Source organism: Cloeon dipterum, chromosome 1, assembly GCF_949628265.1.
Source record: "Cloeon dipterum chromosome 1, ieCloDipt1.1, whole genome shotgun sequence".
Classification (NCBI taxonomy): Eukaryota; Metazoa; Arthropoda; class Insecta; order Ephemeroptera; family Baetidae; genus Cloeon; species Cloeon dipterum.
The window spans coordinates 7,981,708-8,006,152 of record NC_088786.1 but is presented as its reverse complement, the minus strand read 5'-3'; the positions used below and the strand labels follow the sequence as shown (position 1 = coordinate 8,006,152).

At 38.1% G+C, this 24,445-nt stretch overlaps 2 protein-coding genes across 4 annotated transcripts; one reads left to right on the top strand and one right to left on the bottom strand.

The window, feature by feature from the left end:
- The first annotated feature begins 504 nt into the window (after positions 1–504).
- LOC135948532 (U6 small nuclear RNA (adenine-(43)-N(6))-methyltransferase) lies at positions 505–2,639 on the top strand. Its single transcript, XM_065497846.1, has 7 exons — positions 505–743; positions 802–1,021; positions 1,076–1,216; positions 1,272–1,533; positions 1,595–1,769; positions 2,131–2,253; positions 2,310–2,639. The coding sequence occupies exons 1-7, from the start codon at positions 639–641 to the stop codon at positions 2,622–2,624; spliced, it is 1,341 nt and encodes a 446-aa protein (XP_065353918.1). The 5' UTR covers positions 505–638; the 3' UTR covers positions 2,625–2,639.
- A 670-nt stretch (positions 2,640–3,309) lies between these two features.
- Positions 3,310–21,951, bottom strand: clu (clustered mitochondria protein homolog). Of its 3 annotated transcripts, none has more exons than XM_065477427.1 (18): positions 21,728–21,951; positions 14,010–14,176; positions 13,163–13,505; positions 12,587–12,717; positions 11,847–12,213; positions 11,123–11,454; positions 10,494–10,706; positions 10,259–10,433; positions 9,680–10,030; positions 9,412–9,620; positions 8,668–8,973; positions 8,402–8,616; positions 7,798–7,927; positions 7,457–7,744; positions 6,402–6,527; positions 6,119–6,334; positions 5,775–5,983; positions 3,310–5,356 (listed from the first exon to the last, which is right to left on the bottom strand). In XM_065477427.1, exons 1-18 carry the CDS (start codon positions 21,849–21,851, stop codon positions 5,188–5,190), a joined length of 4,071 nt encoding a protein of 1,356 aa, XP_065333499.1. In that variant the 5' UTR covers positions 21,852–21,951; the 3' UTR covers positions 3,310–5,187. The 3 variants fall into 3 exon arrangements, with proteins under 3 accessions (XP_065333499.1, XP_065333507.1, XP_065333517.1); XM_065477435.1 differs by having other exon boundaries at positions 7,457–7,729; positions 21,728–21,950; XM_065477445.1 differs by having other exon boundaries at positions 7,457–7,729; positions 9,412–9,617; positions 21,728–21,950.
- Between the last annotated feature and the right edge of the window lie 2,494 nt (positions 21,952–24,445).

The following is a 24,445-nucleotide window of genomic DNA, read 5'->3' as shown; positions in this document are numbered from 1 at the left end:
CAGATGGCGACTTGGAGTTTGTTGCCTGTTACGCCTACAAAAAACTCCGACACACGCCCCTCTTCGCCTCCCTCTGCACGTGGGCGTAACAGGCAACAAACTCCAAGTCGCCATCTGATTGGCTGAAAAAGCTATCGACCTGCCACCTGCCAGTGGATGCTGAACTTCTTAGCTGGCGCATTTTCGCGCCATATGAGTGAGCAGGGGCTGGCCGGGCGCCGGGCCAGGGGGCTACCACTCTTATGGGCCGAACTCGTTCCCGCTAAGAGCTTTCCCCCCCAACCGTTGGTGTCGCGTCGGTCGCTTTAAAACAGGTCTTATGGCGGCCATATACGGTGTTTTGTGGGCGTAACTTTGTGACGTCATAAAGTTACGCCCCCCAAAACACCGCATATGGCGGCCATAACCCTGTTTTAAAGCGACCGACGCGACACCAACGGTTGGGGGGGAAAGCTCTTAGCGGGAACGAGTTCGGCCCATAAGAGTGGTAGCCCCCTGCGCCGGGCGGGATAATAAGATTACATATTATTTATATGTACATTCATGAAACTTGTTGAAATTTGTAGCTATCTGCTTCTCAAGTTGTTTGTTGTTTGTATGTAAACAAACTATCAATTAACATAAAAATCGGCACTAAAATGGCTATGACCAAGTACATGCACCCTCGAAACAAGTACAAAAACAAATTAGACTTTGCTAGTTTGGCGGCTAGCTATCCAGCCTTCGCAGAATACGTTCAAACGGTATTTAAAATGGTTTAATTAATTTTGAATCAGTGTGTACTTAACTTTTCATGCTAAGGGACCATCATCTGGAAAACCAACCATCGACTTCTCCGACAAGAATGCCGTCAGAGAGTTGTCCAGAACCCTGCTGGCCTCTGATTTCGGTTTGAAAGTGACAATTCCCTCAGATTCGCTCGTGCCGACGATACCTTTGAGGCTGAATTATCTTCTTTGGCTTGAAGATCTCCTGAATTGGACGGAAAACTGCGGGCAAAATGTCCATGGTATAGATATAGGTGAGCTAATGATTTTTTACATTAAGTAAATTGCTATATAGCCTTTTACTTTAGGCACTGGTGCTTCTTGTGTTTACCCACTGCTGGCAGCTAGGAAGAATCGCTGGAAAATGACTGCGACGGAGATAAGGGAAGAGAGCGTCAAAGTTGCTGAGGAAAATGTGAAGGGAAATAATCTCGAGGATCTAATTTCTAGTCTGTTGCTAGTTAAACTGCTTCATTGTGATCTTAATTTTATTTTTATCTGCAGTTGTGAAGGTTGAAGACGAACAGAAGATTCTGGTGGGAGTCCTTCCAGAGGGGAAGACTACCTACGACTTCTGCATGTGCAATCCACCCTTCTTTCGGAGTGATTCCGAAACCAATTCGATGTCAAAATCAAGAACCATACTGAGAGATCCGCCGAAAAACGGCTTCAGTGGAGCCAAAGCGGAGCTCGTGGCGCCAGGAGGAGAGCTGGAATTTGTCCAGAGGATTATTGCAGATAGCAAGCTTTTGCTCACCAAAATCAGGTTCCTTATTTTTAACAAAGATAGAAGACAGTTATACTGATTATTGAAAGGGTTTCCGTAGGATTTACACAAGCATGATTGGACACAAGAACAACGCAAAGAAGCTTGTGAAGGAGCTGCAGTCGTCAGGGGCCAAGTCTTTGACTAAAACCGAGTTCTGCCAAGGAAACACCACTCGATGGGGCATTGCCTGGACCTTCTGTCCAGAAATTAAGCTCCCACCTCTGCAGCAACAGGTATTTGAATTAAAGCGTCGTTTCAGGCTGGTTTATTGAGTTCAATCAAATTGAAAAAAATCTAGGAAGTTCAATTTAAAATATTGGGATTTTTCACAATTTTAATGTATAATTTTTGGTTTTATCTGATCTAAATTAATCTTAAATTTAATTTAGATTGGTAAATTGTAAAATCAGCAGTTTAAAAAATATTTGCTTTTCATTTCATGACAACGCAGATAATTCTTTAAATAAAGATGACTGCCTACAATCGATTTTGAGTTTAAATAAAATAATATTTTATTTGGCAATAGTAAGAAAAATTACGGAAGCTTTCGGGAATTAATGAGATGTAGAAATGATGACTGTCTTCTTTTCTTAGGTGGTTCACAACAAAAAGCTGTTCCAGCCGATGGAACTTACCATACCAGAAGAAATTGAGAGCATTGAGTACAGTGTCTACTGCCTCATGAATCGAATTCGTGAAATTTTTGTCAGTTTACAAGTGAGCTCTGATAATAAAATCACTTATACCAGGTATAAATTCAAACATTATTTCAGTTTGAGGTGAGTGAGAAGGGCAAGGCTATGAGCCCGGGCAGCAAGAAGGCTTGCTTCGAGGTGCGAGCGGTGCGCAACACCTGGTCCAACCGAAGAAGGAAAAGAAGGCAACAGCAGTCGGAGCCGAAGACCAAGAAGCAAAGGGTGGAGGAGGAGGAGGAAGATCCAAATCTGCTGAGCTTTAAGGCTGCTGCTTGTGTGGTTGAGAAGAAAATTGTGTTCAAACTCACCTGGACACAAGGCTCGTTGGGAAGGGACGCACTCCATCAGATTATGCAGTATTTGATTAATGAATTGAGGATAAAAAATAAATGAGGATCATTATTTACATATATGTTAATTTCTTTTTGCTTTTTTCAAGAAGTTCCTTTCATTTTTTTTTTTTTTTTTTTCAGGAAAATACGATTACTTTTTGTAAATCTTTTCATTGCGGTCATTTAACACACTTCTCAATGCTTTAGAAAAATAAGGTGGATATAAATAAAATAAAAACCAAAAGGCAATTCAGCAATTTTTTTTAGCCTTAAGTTTAGGTTCTGATAAGATAAAGTGCGTTGTATTTTTTTGAGCCTCAATTCCAAATTTGTCTGAATTATTTTTGCTATATTATTATTTCCTATAGAAAATGTGCTAAATATAATTTAAATAAATGTCTTAAATAATATTGCATAGTTTCAATGCGTTAAGATAAAAATAAATAAATTTAAAAAAGTCATAGGTATAAGTTTACATTAAGAATATAAATAATCTAAATAATATTGTTTGAAATTTACATATTTTATTAACTTGTACATTTTCGATTAAGAGGTGTATTATTTAAAATTTATCAAACTTCGATTGTCACAATTAAATTACAATTACAAACGATATAACATCAAATACTAACCTTCTAGAAATTATTTAACTATTAGAAAGCAGGTTGTCATTTGTCATTTTTATTTTTCATAAGAATTAATGTTGATTGTCTTTTTCATGTGGATTGAAAATAAGAGGCGAAGCATTTTTTTTATCTAAATTTGTGTTTATTTGAGAAAAAAAATACAATAAACCAACGTTAACTCAACTGAGCACCTTCAACTTCAACCGGAGCACTTGCACTGGCAACAACAACAGCAGCATAAAGAAACAATTGCTTATTTCGTTTCAAACACGAGTAGTTAGTTATTACTTCACAGAGAGTTGATTCTTTAAACAGAACATAATCATAAGTGAAAGGCGGAAAACGGGGAAGCGACGTATCTGACTAGTTTCCAACGTAATTATGGCACTAACCTTGGCTCCACTCAAATTACTTTGAACTGCTAATCTATGGCCACATTCCTGTGATAATTGCTCTTTGGATAACTCAAAACAATCAATTAATATAATATTTCCGAGTTGCTCAAGCGTAAAATTTTCTCCCTCAACGAGGACTAGTATTTTATGTGTGTCTGTTTGTGTTAATGGTTGCAAGGAAAATAATTAGCAACTTGTGCTTCACAAGCCTGCCAACACTTGTGATGTCATATGCAAATATAGGCCTCAAAACGTTAAACAACATGACAAATACAACAACGGCTAAATTTTTGAAATTCTTTCAAGTAAGTACACTTGCCAGGCTGGACTCCTTCCGGCGGGGGTTTCTAAATTTTTTAGACTTTGAAAGTTGGAATGTAACATTACCTTCTAAGCTCTCAGATTGATTAAACATTTTAAAAAATACTATATCTGCGATTCAAGTCTTGGTTGAATGGAATCTTCTACAAAAATACCTATCACACTACGCAAACGGGACAAGGAAGGAATCGAGCCTGGTCGGTGGCGCTTTTTCGGTTTCACCAGAATCAACATTGCTATTTATTCATTACTCTAATTATTGCCGGTACGCAAGCCACATATTATAATGATGTTTGACCGAAAATTCAGAGCATTTTGTTGGCCACTTGTAAAAGTATAGCGTTTAAATATTGCTAAACGCTGCTTGCTATTCCGCTGGCTGGCCCCAGGGCGCAGGGGGGACACCCCGGCCCCGGAGGACCCGCGCAGGGGCGTCTACGATTTAATCATTATACGTGTGGTTATCTAAAATACGAGTTGCCATCTAATATCACCTAGTCCTACCGAATCCTCGAGGAAGAAAATGCTCAGCCGTTGTTGGCGGGGTTAAAAAATGATCGAAACTAACCGGCAGAGAGCATTTTCTTCGTTCAGTAACTAACATCTGCTGGTACAAAACAAACTGTGTGTGTGTGGTTTAGTAAGGTTCAATAAAAGGTTAATTTTCTGTCTTTTAAATTATTCTGCAGCTTCTGGTCTTGTAAAACAGCTTGATTTTTTTCTAAATTTTAAATTAGAGCTAATCAGGAACGAAAATAAATTTATTTTAGAATGAGTAAAAATAATTATTTACCCTGTAAATCTTATTTTCACTGATTGGAAAGGTGCATAAATTGCACAAATCCAAAAATTTAATATAAAATCCAGAAAATTCACCAATTATTGCCCTCTTCAAGTGGTTTCGGTTGAAGCACTGTCAAAAATCGGGGCGGCTTTCCCGAAAATGCGATTTAACGGGGCAGATCATCGCCTTTCATGGTTGTGGTACTGAATGAAATTGATGCCAACCAAATAGTGGCTGTTTTAGGCACGAAATTAATGCTTCTTATTTGAACCAGTCCTTCCGTTACTAAATATCAATGTGTGTATGTGTTTGTTTAACTGGCTAGACCAAGTATAGTATGTATGTGTGTATTCTCTCGCCAGAACAGGTCCTCTCTCTTCTCACAAACAGAAACAAAAAATTGCTCTACTCTTGAATGAGTAAATATCCGCTACCGGTGTCAAACTATGCATTTACTAACGAAGAGTCAGTTCGAGTGCACTGAGAACGTCGGTGTGCTCAGCTCGACTCGATTGGCGACACGGACATGGGCGAGTCGGCAAAGCCTTCCTCCAGTTCTTTCACTACCACATTGCCGCTCTTCGTGACGCCGTCCTTGCTCTCCGGCGTGGACTCCTTCAGCTGCCGCTTCTCAACCTCAGCCTTGAAGTTTTCGATGTCTTGTTGGCTGAAATAGAAAGAAAATTAAATACTAATATTCCAAGACAATGAGTCATAGTTCCTCAGGCCAGGGTTCCAAAAAACCCGCATTTTTATAGAAAAAAATGCAGTGCAGTGGCAAAGTTTTTTTTTTTCAACTTAACCAATTTCTTGCAGGCAATGTTTGCACCATAGTTTTCAGTAATTTTCTAGTTATTTGCTCATGACCTGGACTTAAAAAAATGGCGATCAAAGACATTCACAGGAAGAAATTAACATTCCAATTTTTTTACAAAACCTTGTAAAGACTTTGCAAAAGTTGTTTACTCTAAGCCATTGATAGCTTCTCGATTTTACGCGTTTTTATTTCACAATTCTTCGCTTTGCCTGTTTTATTATTTTTTTTTTAATAAATGTTTTTCTGTTTGAAATTGTGTTTCACTTGCCTGATTTGCACGAAGAGGATTCCGTTGATGACGTTGAGCATGTCGAGGACGCTGCCCATGGAGGGTGTCTGGATTTGGATGGGTGGCAGAGTGGCGCCAGCCTTTCCTGTGCAGATGTCATTCATTTTCTTTTGCAGAACGACCGCCTGCTGCGTCAGATGGCGCAGACACTCTGATGACTCCCTTGTCTTCTCATGCTCATCACCCAGCTGAGGAAAAATTATAAAAAATTATTAGTATCTGCGTTGTTGAATTGACAAAACTGTTTTTGTAGAGAAATAATTCAGAAATACATCTGATTTTTGTATATTTTGAATTAAATCCTGGAAGATAAAGATACTGACCAGGTGTTTGTAAATGGCGTACGTCTCCTTTTCATTCTGCAGGGCCGACCTAAAGTCACCCATGCAGCTCTGCGTGCGTGCCACGAGGTGGTAGGTGACAGCCACCTTCAGGGAGCGGGGTCCGTTGTACTTGATGTTCAGCTCGAGCGCTTTTTCGAGGAAGCGCAGCGACAGCTCATACTCTCCCAATGCGTGCAGGATCAAACTGATGTTGCTCTGATAAATTAAAAAAATATTTCAATTAATTATAGAGGGGGTTTTAATGTGGATGAAAGGTACTCACGTCCAGGAGGGCCATCTCAGGGTGGTTTTCTCCGCACACAAGGAGGGTTAAGTACCTCGCTCGGTAGAGCAACTTCAGGGAAATGCTCACTTGTGTGTTTGCGAAGCAGTACAGTGCAAGATGAATCTATAAAAAGGTCAGTGAATAGCATTGACATCATTTGTAAAACCGATCGAATAGAAGAGATCTAAATTTTACATTATTTAACTAGAAAAAGTATGTCACAGTTGTTTCACCGTGATATTCAAGAAGGTCTTAAATTTTTATATTTTTAGAAGTCTCGGTCATCACTAACGCACCAGACGGCAAATTTTGGGTCACGTAGTCAGCCACTAGCCGCCGTGAATTTTGATAACCTATGCCAGACACCGTTCAAGAAGAAGAAAATTAAAAATGAAGTGCCAAAGAAAAAAAATTGGCCTTCATCATGCCGTTAAGAACTATCAAACTTAACTTCTAAAATTTTCTCAGTCGCGTCAGCGATAAGTCGCTTTTGACTCATAAATCTTAACATTTTTTTAAGGTTATATAATTTATTCTTTAATGCGCTCATTTTTAACTATAAAATAAAGCGGTTTCAACCAGAGGGTTCGCCAATTTTGAAATGCAAAAAAATGCACCACTGGTTTTCAGCGTCGAAAAAAAATCAGTTTTTAGTTTCCGAATTTAACGCTGTTAAAGTCACATTTTGCATCGAAAAATTCAGATAGTTTGGAAACTTACAATGAGTGTTAAAATCTTTTAAATGTCTTTTGGTGAATCCGATGGCTTTATACTGATTTTGCAAAAATCCCTATTTTTGGTCATCCATCAATAGAATGTTCGATCTTCAATAAAATGTGTTTTGGAAAAATGCGCAAATAGCAGAAAAAACAGTTTACAATGCTGTGAGTTTCTCAGGAAAATTGCAGGTTTTTGCGGAACCTTAATTTAACTGAATATTTTTAATAACGCGGAAGTTCTATTCTGCTACCCTAGTGATCTTACTTAAACTGACAGAAAGCCAATAAAAAAATAACTATGACAGAATCTTATTTTCTCTGGATTGAACTCACGTATTCTGTGATGGTGTAGGGGTGGTCGATGCCGTTGACCCGCTCGGACATGAGGACCGCCTTCTGCTGGTAGCTCATGGCCTCGGCGTGGTCGCCCATGATGTAGTTGAGTCTGGCCAGCATGCGGAGGCACTGCGCAATTTCGGGGTGCATAGCGCCGTACACGTTGTTGAGCAGGTTGAGCGCCTCGCTGATCAGTTCGTAGCCCTCCTTGAGGTAGCCCTGCTGGATTTTGGTCTGGCCCGTCGTGTAGAAGTTGTAAGCGTCACTAGCCTGCGCAAGCAAATACTGACATGTTATTCATCATTGCAATTATTACTCAATTTTAGAGTTGACCCCACCCTTGGGTTGATGTGCTTCACCACAGGGAACACATTAACAATGTCCTCTTCATAGAAAGTCAGTCTGTTCTTGGTGTCGAAAGAATATTCGCGTAGAAGGATTTGGATGCCCGTTTTCATGCAGAAAGACCTGGAATTTTTAACGATAGGAATGTTGAGACAAAAATGAAAAGAAGGTTCCAAACAAGAATTGTGGCGTGCCAAAGCAATAAAAATGTAAAATTCAACAACCATAACGTACTCTTAGGATTCAATGTCTAAGCTTTAGGGGAAAATTAATAAATTCGTATCCAACAAGCTATCAAAAGGGGGAATTTTTTATTTGACGGAGTGTGCAAAAATTAAATTCAAAATATGTGGAGTAATTTTTCTACAATCAAATCTCAACGGGAGCAAAATATGATTTTAATAATACATGTTTTACATTGGATTTATGTCTCCAGATTATTTGAACTAATTTTTTTCCATCATTGAGTGTTTATATATCGACCAATATTTTGTAACTATGGTAATTTGTGAATTTTTCTCTAGCTCATAAAAAAATATTTATCAGGCAGCACAAATTCAAAATGAATTGTTTCCTTGTCAGGTGTGGGGATCATACCTCAAAAGGGAAATCTTCTGCAGAGTAAACCGCTCGACAGCCTGTTCAACCGAATCGCAAGGCATGTCCCAGTCATAATATTGTTTCATCTCGGTTTTGAGCTGATTCCAGACGGACCTGGGAGTCATGGTAGTCCACTCTAGATTGTCAGGGCTGGAGAGGGGGTTGGCCCTGCCCTTGCGCTTGTTGCGTTTCTTGGCGTTTTTGCTCTGGAGCTGATGAATTTTTTTTTAAATTCAGAAAATAAAATAAATTTGGTAGTATACCTCGTCGAGTCCTTGGGGCGTGTGCGGCGTCACGCAGGCTGAGAGGAAGCAGTTGAGGAAGTGGCTGATGGCAGCCGAGAGGCTCATCAGCTCCACGCTCTGCATATAGTTGGTGAACACGTGTTTGGCTGAGCGGCAGACCAGCTCAGACACGGCGATTGAGTACACGTACTCCAGCTGTCCGACCTTGGACAGCATTTCGGCGATTTTACCCAGGTACCTGATATTGATGCCACGGTTGTGCATCGCCTCTGACAAGGTTATGCCGTCCATTGGTGCAGAAGTGTGGTCCAGACAGTCTCGAATCTAGACACGATAAAAATATAAGGGTTTAAAATTTATAGGCAGTGTTTCAGGTGAATCTGATGGATTTCCAGTTAATGGTTTTTACATAAGTACTAAAATAGAAACAAACATTTTAGGACTTTAAATGGGCACCTGTAAACGTATGCAATTTAAACCCGTGCAAAAATAAACAAAGATCAACTAATTTGGCCTTTCCCCATATTTTTTTAATACAATACTTTAGTTGTGTTATTATTTTAATTATTGCATCGCAACTCAATTTAAATAATCATTTTAGGCTGAATAAAACTGTATCTGTAATTTTTAATTTATGAGAAGAATGGTAAAACTCTCTAGTAAAAAGTTTGATTTGAAGATTATTATAAAATAGTTCCAAGAAACTAATCAGCATAAAGGAGAAAGCATCAATGATGAGATTTTGGTGCTAGAAACACTTACGAAACTGGGGATTTGTGTGATAACAAGGAACTCAGCCGCGTCTTTGATCAGCTGACGCTCCTTCTTCAGTCCGTCACCTTCCAGGTTTGCGTGCCTGACGCCAGGGGAGTACACGTCAGGGTTGAACCTGACATCAAACTCAGTTTCCTTGAGGGAGCCCACCGCCAGAGCAGCCTTCTTCACCACCTCCCTGGTGCTCTCCTCCACTGCTTGATGGAATCACGAGATTAAAATTCATTTTTTTTATTTATTTATTTTAAAGTACTACTTTCGAGTTTTTCGCCACTGGTGATCGAGTCCGTGATGCTCTCGACGATTTTCTTGGCCTCCTCAGTCTCGATTTCCCGCTCGGCAGCGCCTTTCTCCTCGCCCTCCTTGTTGTCCTTGACCACCTCCGTGATCTTTGCGATTTCCTTCTCCTGGCTGCTCCTGCTCTCCCGTTCCTTCTGCTTCTTTGCGCCCAGCTGCTGAAGGTGGAAGGCAGCGAACTTGATGAACATCATGTAGCGGTTCTCAACAAAAGCGTCGATCAGCTCTTGGCGCAGACAGCTCAGCTTGTGCCGGTGCTCGAGGGGAAAGCCCAACGCCCTCACCTCTTTGCTAAGCTCCTCGCCCTCCACTACAAATAAAAATGATTCAAGCCATTATTAATTTTCATTTAAATTTAAATTAAGTTAATTTAAAACATAATATTTAGCAACTAAAGAAAAATCATCGATGATAAAAATTCAATTTAAATCTGTCATCCTTCATACTCCATTTAAAGCCACGGCATTTATTAAATTATTTAATTATAAAAACAATAAATATTAAAATTAATCATGACGTTTTTACTTTTTTTACTTACATTTGAGGAAATTGACATCTGGGGGGAAAGTCCTGAGCAAATCCAGAATGTAGTGGCGCCCATCGTTGCCGATGATTCCCTTGCACTCGACGGAAGAACACAGTTCAATCTCCTCATCCTTCTCGTTGATCACATGGTGCGGCAAAATCTTCAACTGCTGACCAGCCTTGTTGAGCTGCACACCAAATAATCAAATAAGTAACGATTTCAACGTTTCATTAAGTGTTTTTATTACCAGGTCAAGGTATTTGGGATGGGTGAGAACAGTTTTCCCAAAGTCAATGGAGCCGTAGACGACAGACTGCTCCTGTTCCCGCTCCAAAATGCCCGGGATTATGGACTGGGCGGTCACCCTGTAGCCTCTGTAGTCTATGACAACAGTGCCCAGCGTGTACAGGCCGGGCAGGTCGACAGCAGAGTACACACGCACTCCTTGCAAGTCATTTTTCTGAAAGAAATGTTAAGTTGTAAAAGTGATGAAAATATTAGGGTGGAACATTAAATTACTATTTAGATAAATAATAACATTTCATTGGTAAAGTTCAGTAGTGGTTTGGATTTCAGTATTTCAGAGCTTCAAAATAAAATTGGAATGCCTCTCCACCATCACATTCTCTGTTACGAACGACGATGTATTACAACACGATAAAAATAATTATGTTGTTTGAATTAATGTTGAATGACAAAAATTATTTAATATCCACTTGGTCAAATTAAACTAAGCATTTTTTTAAATTTATAATTTAAAACTAAAACAAAGCACTGTGGTTAAATAAAAATTTGTTATTATAATATTATGTAAGATTACTAAGAACAGAACGGAAAAAATATAAAATTATCTTTGTAAGAAAAATATGTACTTACAGGAGCCACGAAGGCAGCAGCATCCCCGCCAAGCTCCTTGTAGTGGTCCCTGACGTCAAATCCAAGCGAGAAGAAGATATTGTTCCAGATGTACATCTGCATCTTGGCCTCCTCGCCAGGGTTGATGGCCATCACGTTACCGTCGATGACGGCCATGGCACCTCTGGTGGCCGCAGCCACGAAGTCGCTGTGAACCTTGAATATGGCACGCTCACGCAACAGTCTCTCAGGCAGATTTTTGCGTGATAACTCTCGGGTGGTTTGCAGCTCCTCGTTCCAGTCTCTCGTTTGTCCGGGAATGTGCTCCTCGTAACCCAGCTTGGAAGAAAATGCTGCAATTGACAAGAAAATTAGTCAATTTGATAATTTGGCAAAAGCCTAACTTAAGACATATTTGGTGCTAAAGTTTCAACTGCCTACTAAATTGATAATTAAAACAATTAAAAAAATTATCGCTGACTTAAATTTTGCAAAAATTTTCATATCACCCTATCTCAAATTGGGATCATAAGCAATTGCCTAAAAATAATATTTAAAGTAACACAGCAAAAATTCCTTCAATAAAAGTTTAGGTAAAATTTAAATTGCAATAAATAACTACTGGCTCCTTCTCAACCCTGGATTCATTTAAACAGGTTGACGGTTCTTGTCATTAATTTAAAAACAAAAAATTTATTCAAGTATTCTCAAGCTTTTTTATCAGAAAAAATAAAATAGAACTCACTGTCTTCAGCCCTGATGGCGTCGATGGTGTGGTCAATGTTCGGCGCGCACCACGCGTAGACCTGGTAAGGCGTGGCAACCCTCTCGAAGGGGTGCCTTGACGTCCTCTTCTTCTGCAGGGCGGCGAAACTCTTCTTGAAGGCCGGGCTGATCTGGTTTAGCAGCTCAATGAGCGAGTGGCACAAGTGGCTCGGCGAGGCCGGCTTCGCGTTGAACTCCTCCTCAGCCGACTGATTGACGAAAAAGCCGCGCGTACACGCCGTGATGTGGTAGTGCTTGTCCTCCAGGGTAACCACGTACAAATACATCAGGTCACCGTGCATTTTCCGTGGACCTGGAGGTGGATTCCACCCTGACGTCGTCAATACCTATAATCGCGGATAAATATATGAAATTTAGTAAGTTTTAATACATAACCAAACCAAATTATCAGAGATCTATTAATAAAAAACGGAAATCTCCAAAATTTAAACTAAAATTTTTGCTTATTCATAAAGTTAGAGGGGAATAATTGAAATAAATAAAGATAGTAAAATTGCTAGCCATTAAAAACTTATAAAATTACAGCTAATAGTTTTTTTTTAAAGAGTACGTGGCTTCAAAAATGATTATTTTTTATTACAACCAAATTTTTAAATCATTTAAATTAGCATTATTAAAATCAAAATTTGATTCAGAAATAAATATTGTGGTCAATTTCCCACTTTCGTTAACAATTAAAAATAGTACAATAATTCCTACCTTAATGCACTGTGGTCCCTTGTGCTCCTTAGCTTGGGGCTGCAGGGGCAGGATAGGTCTTTCTTTGCACCTGGGCATTATGAAGTCTGGTGGAGTGCAGTCCACACTCTCTGGGCGAATCTTCCGTTTTTCTGGCGATTACAAAATTTGATGATTAATTTAAAAATGAGGAAATAATTTCAAGCACTAGTAGATAAAAATTTGCAGGAAAAAGAAAAATTACTCCATCTTCGTTTCTGCTGAATTTTGTTTGATACTTTTTCTTAGTTATTTCAGATTTACAAATAGTATTAGCCATAGTTAAAATTCTTTACTTTCAACTGGTAGAGGTAATTTCCAAAGCGTGAAATAAATCAAAGAATGAATATGGACAGCAATGCCCAGCTTGAGTTTTCAATTCAAACAAAAAAGATCTCAACGAGATTTATTTAAATAGTCACACAAAATGAGAATAAGATTTATTTATATAAAAAATATAGAAGACATTTCCCAAAAAAGTTATTAATCACACTAAGGTTGCGTTAAAAATTTCAGTCAGTCATTTTTGTCCCGGTAACTCGTAATTTGTGGACCAACCTCTGATATGTGATGATCGCGGTGTGTCCGTGATGTCGCCCTGAGTGACGACGTTGAGGAAGGAGAGCGAGCTGCAGTCGACGCCGTTGTACGCGTCAGCCGGGTCGAGACTCTTGAGCAGGTCTCGCACGTGCCTGACGTGTATCCTGGCCTCGCGCATTGTGTACAGCTCCTCGACCACCTTGATGACGGAGCCCTCCTTCAGGCCCTCGATGTTCTTCAGCTCGGCAAAGTTGTCCAGCGTCACGTTGTCCAGCTGCAGCGAGAAGCAAGTGCGGTGGCACGTATCTTCTCTGTCCATCAGCAGCTGGTGGATCTCCTGCACCAATTCCATGCTCGATACCTGCAATATGGTTTTCGTTAAAAAAAATCCTAGTTGCGAGATGTGTCATAAAAATTATTATTAATTTTTAACTATAGGAATTAATCGTAATCTTCGAGCTAATTTTAGGTAAAATAGGGTCTTTTAATAAATTGCCACCATTTTGTCCCCAAAATGACCCATGTGTGATTTTCATTTTAGAAATTAAGGACAAATTATTTACAAACACAAAATTAAATATTGCGTTGAAATGATAATAAAGAATTTATATGTTAACAAGCGTGAACTATTGCTCATTAAGTATGAGTTCTATCTCTTTAGTCTTTATCGCATGCAAATGGCACTACGCAATACCTCATGTTTTTTTTATCGATTGAGTAACTTTTTTATCCAGACTAATTGAGACCGTCAAGTTGATCGGAACAAATTCCATCCTCTATTATTAGAATTTTTTCTCAAAGATTATTAATAGTTCATTTAGTGTTTTCGGCTCAACCGAAGGTATAAAAGCTTTGTTTTACTTGCCTGAATATCAAAGGCTTCGGTGCCAGGCGAGACGATCTTGACTGTGAAGCCCATATCCTGGATGAAGACGACCTCCTGTTCGTCCGTGTTGGACTTTGGCTCGGTGCCGCTCTCGTCCTCGCTCTTTTCCTGGTTGTTGTCCTCGTCGCCGTTCATCTTGTTGTCATCTGCGGACAAACGTGTTGGGTCTTTAGAATACTCACTCGACACCGAAAAGGAAGCGGTGGAATTGCTGATAATGAGTGGCGATAACGAGGAGACCTCAGCATCCATCCACCGTTCTCATTTGAAATTGTAATATGCAACCGTGACCCCGAACAGTTTGACCCAAGCGCACCAGCAAGCAGCTGGCCAGCATCCTGTGTCGCGGTTTTGCGTCGTCAGACGACGACTTTGCGGTTGTTATTTGAGGCCTGTTATTGACGACCGCTTGCGCGATTGCAAAGACCAGTGGCAGTGCCCATCTCAATTCTTAACAGAGTCAATATAGAACAGTTTGGTATCTTTTCTGCTTCATTAAGAGACCGCATATCTTGGAATTTATTGTAAGATTCTTAAAAACCACAGAATTTTGAAAATTAAGAGCGATTAAAACTATCATAACAAGCTATAAAACGATTTATAATTCCATTTCCTGCAAAATCATTGTTGCTAATCTAAGGATTCGGTTAAAGTCAAAATTGACCTAAGTACAGCACAATAGTTCCAAAGCGATATTTTTACCTGTCGATAAATTTGTATTTTTCTAGGTGCGTGACAATTTCATTATTTGTCTAACAAAAGACTTATACTTTAACTGAAAATGTAACGTTTATGGAGAAATCAATTTAAAACACACTAAAATAAACAATTTTTACTGCTACTAGAAATAAAAATGACGAAAACCAGGTCACAAATTTCAGCAAAACAGTTCCGACTTTAAAATTCAAACATTGCTGGTTTAAAAATATCGAATAAACATCCTGCTTGTTTTAGTGGCAATGGACATAAAATAATCGGCTTAGTTGAAATACATATTTATAAAGCAGCTTTTGTTAGGTCAGTAGTATAGAGCAGAGGGAGGAGCTAGAATGACGATAATCATAATACAGAGGCGTCTAAATGACCTGCTAAGCCCTCTAAAAATATTTTGAAGACGTGAAGAATTTTCTAAATAATTGATAGTATGCTCTTAAAAATAATCGGGTAATATTTTAAGAAATTTGACTAAATTGCTGGAAACCACTTTGTTTGGCACTTAATAGAATAGAAATAAAAACATAACAATTTAACATTCACTTCCACCTATGTTTTTTAATTGAAAATTGCGGACTTTAATTTTTTTTCACTTAAACCAATTTTGATCCATTTTTATCCAGAAAAATGGTTTAGCTACGATTGATCGAATTTTGAATTTTAATTTATTGATCCTGTGATCCTTACACTGTAGTCAGCAATCGACTAAAGCAGAGTCTTGAAAAAGATTTAGATTGACTAGTTTTCGTTTCAAAGTAATTGAAATTCATCTGTGAACGTGTGAACCATCTCAATTTGACCAAAAACCTCACTTTTGAAGCAATTTTCATATAAAAGAATTAAACCCATGAAGATTTAAGTTTATTTAGACGAAAATCAAACTGAAAAAACGTCTCGATTAGCTCAAAACCGTCTAAAGCCAGTCATAACTCTGCATCTGGTAAATTTGCATTTTGGTCGAGATGAAAGAAAATTAATGCAGGAATGGAGAGCTTCCTTTGCACTTTGTGCTCAAAGAGGGTTCCCGCGAGACCCTCTTGTGTCTCCGAGACGAAGTTCAAGAGTGTGCGGAGAGAAGCGCATGGTATGTGATCTGCGTTTTCTCGGTTATCACGCGGTGGATGCGAAGAACAAATATTGGAGCGGACTGATAAGAGCGCAGCAGTTCGTGTGCGGGACTCGGTGATTTAAGGAGTCGTAAGGCGGAGGAAGCTAATGAACGCTAATCAGACCTAATAATAGGACCGCAGGCTCTTTTCACTCTTTCCATTCTACGCTGAGCTCGCGCGCCAGACAGCCAGACAGACGGACGAAATATTAAATACACACGCAAAGAGGGGAACGAGGAAACCCCGAAAACAGGTTTCAATGTCGAGAGAACGCATCCAATTTCGCTCTTTGTTAGCATCACCTTCTCCGGCAATTTGCACACTGCTGCTGATTATATTTCAGGCGTTGCAACTGGAAAAAACGATAAATCTTACCAAAGGAAAATACGGCTCTACTTAGCGCTCTTCCTAAAGTCTCAGGCTTGGAGACTCTGAAGCAAACAACGGATCGATTTTTTTTTATAAAAATCATTCCTTATAAAAAACAACATCCAACAAAATTAAAACAATCTAATGCATTTAAAAAAAAACCTAAACACAAATTTTCTCTGGTTTCTAACATTATCGGCTGAACTGATTTTGGTTATCAGCAAGTCAAATTAAATATTTTTGCGCAATAAATGAAGATAAGCAGAGTTGAATCTTCAATTGCAGCGGAAAGTACCCGAAATTGTAAATGTACAGTGACGCGGATTTGGACAAAAAGAATTTTCCTGTTGATAAATTTAACATGAATGTTGTATAATATATTTTATCTATCAAAACAAATTTTTCCTTATCGTGTTTTTTCTATTTTTAAGCTGATGTGATAAATGAATCATTTTGTCTTACAAAATCATCACGTAATAATGATAATAACATATTCTGTAGACAAAGAGCCACGTGACTCGCAATCGTTATTGTTGTGTCGCAGCTGAAATCACCAATTTGTTGTGAACGTGATTGACGAGAGCTCTGCATCACTGCATGGGGTCATGAATTATTCAAGGCTGAAATCGCAGTCGCTCAGACAGTCTGGTATCCTACGCCGTTGAAATTAATTAATGATTTCGAGCACTTCTTGACAAGATTTGACCAGGTTCCCTCCATGAGAGCCTTCAACAACGAACATAACAATTATAGATTGAGAGTCTCTTCATTCATTTGATGAATTTAAACTCTAATAATTCACTATAAATAAGTCTATTTGCACAAGTTTTCAACTCTTTCACCACTGGCCAGACATTATAAATATTTATAATTTCATCAACGAGAGCAATGATGAAAAAGTAGTTTTGTGGAATAAAAAAGCCGAAAAATATTTATTGTTAACGTTTAAAAAAAAATCTATGAATAAAAATTAAAACCAAAATGATAAGAAAAGAAAATAATAATAATTAAATTCACCATTAATAAGAAAGCTCTTTGCGTGTTAAGGCGAGAAGAGATGGCGCCTCCGTATATTCCCGATTTTAAGGAACTTCTACAGAGGTAAAGGACTGAATACAGCCTCTGTGCATACTTCTCTTTAAGTTATTTATTTTGATGTATTTATACAAAATAATCAGTATAGGCAATCACCGTAGACACGTACAAATCATAAGAAAAAAAACTATGTGACGTTTTCGGCGATAGATTACTCTGTTGGACTCAATAGTGTGTTCAAAAGAAATCACTGTGGCCAGACAAACTTTAAAATCGAAAGTAACCACCAGCGCCATCTACAGGTAGATTTGAACACTAAAGAGCTTAGGCAAATGGTAAATTAGTGCAATACGTAAATTAACGTTTATTTAACAGAAACTCCTGCAATTCGATCAAGTCAAGGGTACTTTGACTTGTACTTTAATATTTTAATGAAAATGGTTGCAAAAAATGAATAAGCCTGACCATACTAATTTGAAAAAATAAAACTATCAGTATAATTAATTAGAATGCAATAAATTTGCACGAGTAGGGCAGTTGGAATGCCAAATGTCGCGAGGTGCAGCGGCTCGGAGCGGCGCTGCAGCTCTGGCAGCGGCTGGCTGTGTGGCTTGCTTGGCAGGTGGGGTGCGCCGCGCTATTCTCGGCGGGGCTAATTTTAGCGCCCAAAAAGTAGAAAGGCAGAGCAGAGCGAAAAGCGAGGCACAAAGCATGTGACCGAGTCTCCATTCTTGAATAATAAATCGCTAAGCTCTAATTTGTAAACACGAAAAAGCGGCGAAACGCTCTAAAAACAGCACCGGTAAAATCGAATGAGCCCCGAAGAATTTTCACTCACTAGTCGCGTATATCAATGGGACGCAATTCTTTCATTGTGTGGCAAATAATGTTCTTATTCATGAACTAAAAAAGTACTCGCATGTCCCAAATTTAAATTTGTCTTAAAATATCAGAAAAGGGTTTAATGAATCATTAATTAGAAATTTATGCTTTAAAAGAGTTTAAAGATAAAAAAGTAGAAGGCAAAATTAAAAATTAATCTAGAGCTTGAATTTAAATACTTTCCCAATTTTCGCCGGAGCTTTGTTAAGTAGATTTTTTCTTTATGAATTCCTGAAAATGGCTAAAATTTAATTCATTATTTTTTGCGACTTCAAACACTAAGGGCTTATTTCGCAACTGCCAAATTTGAACATTTAAAACGATCACAAAAGGTCATTTTTTATTTAAAGTTTTTATAATCAATCGTTAATTGTTAGACAATTGGATGGCCAGAACAGTTGTTTTTTCATTCAATCAGCCCAAAGATGTAGTGCAACTCCATTTGTTTTTCTTGGATTATAAGTCTTATATAAAAACTCATTCGTATTTTATCTCGAAGCCAGCAAATATAATACATTTTGCAAACAGTTATATCTAAAAAAAACATTATTGCATAAAAACTTGGGGTTACAAATTTTTATAGGAGCCAGGGTACTATAGTAACTCGTCTAAGAGAATGAGAATCTATTTCGATAAAAAAATCAACCATTTCGCTTTTTGTCCATCCGGGGTTTAAAATTAAAAGTATAAAATATTATAAATAATAGCTGTAAAATTGCTGCATCCAAAAATGATCCATTTACAAATTAATTTGACCAGTTCACGAGCGACCATTCCAAAATATAATGAATAAATAAACAGTCCAATGTAGCCGGGTGATCAGAAAAAAATTGATAGAATCAAATCAAATATAAAACAGACTGGCAATTCATTTCCAATTTATCTAATCACTGAATATTATTCTAAAAAACTTCTATAGTTGGAAATAACGTCTAGAAGATAGCAAATATTGGATATAGGAGTATCTAAACTATAAAAACAAAAAAACAAATAATATTTTACTCGTGCAACAGCATAAACCATTCGCTTTGTTAAACCTCGTCAGAGCACGATACTTGGTTGTTTTTGCACGATCGCGTTGGTCTAGGTTGGGTTTCTCGCATGGAGGTGGCGGCGAATCGATAATTACCGCCATGAGAGCGACGAGAGGAGGCGATCTCCAGTCTCGGCGTTACTGCTGGCGAAAAGGTGTCCAGAGTTGCATCATCTTAAAAACCAGCTGATTGCACTGCACATCACACGGCTGGCGTCGTCCACGCGGACGACACCGCGGAGGCCTCGTGTGCTCGCGAGATTGCACCCAAGAGGAGGGCCTTCAGGGGAAGCGGGCGAGCCTCCAGCCTCGGGCCAAATCAATATTGAACAAGCAGTCGCCGTGGCCCGCAAAAATCTAAATTGCACCGTCTCACGTGTGCAGCAAGCGATAGCAGTTGATATCAAGAAATGTTATTCAATTATTAACTCCAAAATTTGAGTTTGAGCCGTTAATGTTTTATGATTGTATGATCACGATTATTATGTAATACGATACATTTAGGTTTTGCCTTTTTTAAAGCTTAAAAATTAATCTAAATTAGTGTTCGAAGTTGTAGATCTTGCATGAATAAGAAATATAAGGATTTATTTTAATTATTTAAAAAAATCTATATATTTTGTTACGTAATCCGTGAGTTCCATGAACTGGTCGTAAAACGTAAATAGCTGCGTCGATTCAAAACGTAAGAGAGTAAAATATCTGAATAATTTTTACTTTTGCTCGTTTGTTAATTTAAAAAAACTGCGCTTATTGTTAGTGATAAATTACGTACAATTAAAAGAAAAATATAGCTGAAATTTTGAAACTAGGTTATTTTTAAAGCGATAGAAAAATGATTCTTTCAGTGAAATTTACAGTCCTGAATTTCAAGGTTTGATTTTTCCTGGAATCAATCCATTCGTCTCCAATTTTCATTTATATTTTGTCTTAATCGCTCCCGCCTTCAGCTGAATTCAAGGTTAAAGGAAAAATTATAAAAAAGATAATTAGGAACACAACACGAGAAAAAAAGTAAAAAACTAAATATAAAAACTAACGATATAGAGGTTCAAATAATACACAATTCAAAATATTCTCTAGATATAACCAGAAAATGACCCTGAAAACACTTCTTTTAATTTGGAGCCTTTGCATTTAGAGCTACCGTTTGTGCCGTTAATGAGACGCGGGGAGAAGCGTATCTCCATGAAAAAGATCATCTCGAATCCCAGCTCACGTCAGACAGAATCATCGGGTCTGGTCTGGTGTATACCGATTACATGACGACGCATAACTACGCAACGAGTGAAAAAAGCAGTTGTTTGTCCCGCTTCTTCGCGTCTGCGGCCGGCGTTACATGCACACGAGCGAAAAAGTACTGCTTGCAATCGAGCGAGAAAGTCCTCCAATTGCTTCGATTGAGTTGTTTATTTATTGTGCTTCGCTTCAGCGGTGTCTCAGGTTTCACCCGTCACGAGGCAAACGAAACGAGCAGCACCACAGCACTATTAAAAATATGATGTAATTTTTATGATTTTAAATGCTGGCTCAAAATCAATTAAATTGCGTCATTGAAAATGACTTATTTCACAATTTTAAAGTGGATCTATTTTTAGAAAATGTTTTAAGTTCTGTTCATATTATCCTTTCTTTTTTTCAAAGGGTTGAAAAATTTTTTCAAGTCATGGCGTGCGTGCCGTGCGTTCTTCATTAATAATGCAGGTTCCGAGTGCAAATGGACAAAAGGTCAGCAGGTGCAGCGTGAAACAAAAGTCACGGGTGCATTCTCGATGCGGAAACGATTACCATTTAACTGACAATGAACGCTCGATACTTTTACACACGGTTGGGGTGCGAGCGAGAGCAGACGACACGATCAATATAATATATTTTCCTTTCGGGCGCTGCGAGACTTGAAAAACAGAGCTGGATTTTAGAATTTTATTTGCTTCACTGGAGGAATTTCCAAGCCGTTTTATCACAAAAGAAAAGAAGTGTCTCCTCGTGTTTTCGTTGCACGGGTGACGAAACTCAGGTATGGGGCCACTCGTCAGGTCGACGGTTAAGTGTATGGCGCCGCAGGGGAGGACGCGATTTTAGCCACCTGAGCTCTCAATTTCTGGGAAATTTAACGCTTTTTCGGCAAAACTGATAAAATGCATGTGCGCAGTGATCAGCAGACGGCTTGACCTTTGCTCTTCATATTCGTTAAAATAAAGAGATTAAAATAAATAAAAACAGCACGATCTTGCATAATTTTTTTTTCTTAATCGAAACCAAACACGAGAAATAACGAATTTCTCGAGAAAAACCTTTCAGGATTATCAAAACAAAAGCACAAATCCCCAAAAATAAACTCCGAATGACGTCGTAAGCTTCGGAACCATGAACCATCCCCTTTTCCACCCCCCTAATTCGACCCACCCCCGCCCCCACACTAAAAATCTGCCCTTTATCAGGAAAAATTCCCATCCAGCCTGAATCTCCCTTGCGGCTGGTGGTGCCCGGCGCCAGGGCGGCGAGAGGGTGACCTTGCGAAGGGCTCGCCGAGGCCGTCGCATGCGTGAACTTACCGACCGCGTGGTTCTTGTTGCCGGCCGACTCCGCAGCGGGCCCTGCCGACGAGTCGGCGTTCCTCGTCGGCGATGCGGCTTTCTCATCGGCAGCGCTCCCTTCGACCTGAGTGCCAGGAGCCATAACCCTTTGAAACCGGTGAGAAAACAAAAATCAATCGGCGAATCGAGGTGCACCACACGGACGGTCTTCGCTGCTGCTTCAGCCACTGATACCAGAGCTGCCAACCAAATTGCAGCGCTCGTCAGTGCTACTGTTCTGGGCAACAAAGGGAATTATATAATCAGATGAATTTTTGTTTATTTAATTATTTTTACGAATTTTCATAGAAACATTTTAATTTGGAACCCTCGAAATTTTCTTATTTTAATTGGATTCCACGGATTGGAGGGGTTATAGGTTACATAGACTTTGGAGTTTGTGGATATCTGCCGCAGTTGTGCCAACCAATTTTGGTGTGGGGACCCAAGAAGTTTTCACAATGACCACTAGGGCAGCACGAGACGACAAGGAAGTAATTATTCCATTCAATAGTATAGCAAAATAGCAAAGGTGAGCGCCGCAATGCTGTAAGCGCAAACAAAATGAAAAACAAAGAAATTCCAATAAACAGTGCAAAAAGCAAACAGCTTACAATTATTAAAAGTATTCCATAGAACACTTAAATTATTTAATAAAATTTAAGTTTTATTGTTTCAATTTTTTAAATAATTAATTTTCAAAATTGTTTAGGTTTTATCCTCTAATAACTTCAAGATTTTTTTTTTCAATTTTTAACACCCGTGCAGGCATCATTCCATAAATTCCCGTGCACCGCCAAGCACGATATACACAGGTAAAATTTGAATTATTTAAACGCCACGCGCTCAATTTAAAATTTTTAATAATAAGAAACATTTCATTTAAGGGTTACACCAATTTATTATTTCGTTAAAAATGAGAGTAATTTTAGCATGATTGTAATACCATAGTATGAGCATGAATCAGTTTTAAAAAGCTATGACCATGTTGACGTCTCGTTCCTCTGAATTAGTTGAAGAAATACAAATTTTAAGCTACAATTAACCCGATTTTTCAAAAATTGCCACAGGATGAAGCGAATAATGAGAGAACATTTTTATATTTACATTCTTTTATTTAAATATTTAAATATTTTTTAATATTTGTATTGAAAGATTATCATTGCGTGAAAATAAAATGATTCTTTATGTTTTGTCATAAAAAATGAGTTTTATCTTAATTTTCATCCCTATATCATTTTTTATGAGGATAATGTATAAGAACGCCCCTTTCTTGATGCTTTAGTGAATGTGTGACTTTGAGGCACTAAAAATGAATAGCAATGTACATTTGCAAAAGTTACACAAAGCACACATTTTCAATTATGCGTAGATCGAGCGCCTCGCACTTTTTAACTGCATTAATACCTTTTCTGACAATGAGCAAAAAACGCCAAAAATTAAAAGTTTTGCAGCCGCGCACATCTCTTAATTAAACTGCAAGAAACAGAGAGTGCATTCAAGCGGAGAAGAGGCGACCTTGCCTATTGTGCACGATAAAGTTAAGGAAACGTAATACGCGTAGGCCGAGTAAAACGCAGCAACAGAAGCACACGCTCGCAATTTAGCATTAAAAATAGGAAATATTTATAATTCGATGTTCGTTGTGAGAGGTGCAGATGTTAAAGTTGTCGCGTAGTACCTTGAGCAATATCAACTCGAAGCGGTCGTGCTGTAGGCGGAAAAGAGTAATTATTATTTGTGTTTGCATTAGTGTTGAGCGTGTAACTTTTTTGCATTTTTCTGACTCTTTGAGATTAAATCAGCACAGAACATCACGAAATGAAACGCATATTTGCATTATAATTGCTGTTTTAGAATTTTATGGCCGCATGAAACAATAAACAGTTAAAAAGATTACACGCAAAAAGTAAAATGGCATTTTCAATTTGTGATAAAAATTTGGAATATGCTCAGAAAGTAATGAGAGGTGAATATTGAGAAGCTTAACTTAATTGTTTATTAAATATTTATATTGTGGCGTTTCATACTTATAGAAGATCGTCATATTCACTTGAATTAATGGGGATATAGTAAGTTAGATTTTTATGACAAAAAATTATTTAAAAATTTGACGAAAGCAACCTGGCCTGTGAGTAGGGAAAAGTGCATCTTAAAATTAATTTTGAATAGATGAGTCATGAGAAAAGGATAGTGCAACCATTAACATTATTAAGTATACTAGCCGAAACAAAATGTTTATCATATATTAAAAATTCAACTCAACGTTTTAAAACAAAATAATAGAGAATAAAATAATCTAAATATTTAATTGTAAAATATTAAAAAAATTACTAAAGTAAATTTATACTTACACTACATATAATCTGGAGCTATTTAATTAAAAAGAATTTTATGCTTTCTGTGGATCTAGACAATTGCTTTAATTATTATTCTTGTTTATTCTTGCTCTAGTCATATACAATAAAGTGCAATAAGATACAATAAATTATCAGGTCATACATAGCAAGAAAGGGCAAACAGTACTAGCGAAAAATTGCTTAAACGATCCATCACTGGGGATATCACGCCGCACTGAGCCGCAAACAATCAAAAATTCAATTCCGAATGGAAAAAATGTTAAAAAGAAAAATATAGTGTTTTGTATAATTACTAAAAAATGTAGGTTCAATGCATTTAATGAAACAAATTTAATTG

Bases quoted from the DNA above. Each gene is read 5' to 3' on its own strand.
- LOC135948532 (XM_065497846.1), top strand. From the start codon at position 639: ATGGCTATGACCAAGTACATGCACCCTCGAAACAAGTACAAAAACAAA. The intron at 1,022-1,075 runs GTGAGCTAATGA...CTTTTACTTTAG, and splicing joins TGTCCATGGTATAGATATAG to GCACTGGTGCTTCTTGTGTT. The intron at 2,254-2,309 runs GTGAGCTCTGAT...ACATTATTTCAG, and splicing joins AAATTTTTGTCAGTTTACAA to TTTGAGGTGAGTGAGAAGGG.
- clu (XM_065477427.1), bottom strand. From the start codon at position 21,851: ATGGCTCCTGGCACTCAGGTCGAAGGGAGCGCTGCCGATGAGAAAGCC. The intron at 13,506-14,009 runs GCAAGTAAAACA...ACCATATTGCAG, and splicing joins CCGAAGCCTTTGATATTCAG to GTATCGAGCATGGAATTGGT. The intron at 12,214-12,586 runs GTAGGAATTATT...CCGCGATTATAG, and splicing joins AGGGACCACAGTGCATTAAG to GTATTGACGACGTCAGGGTG.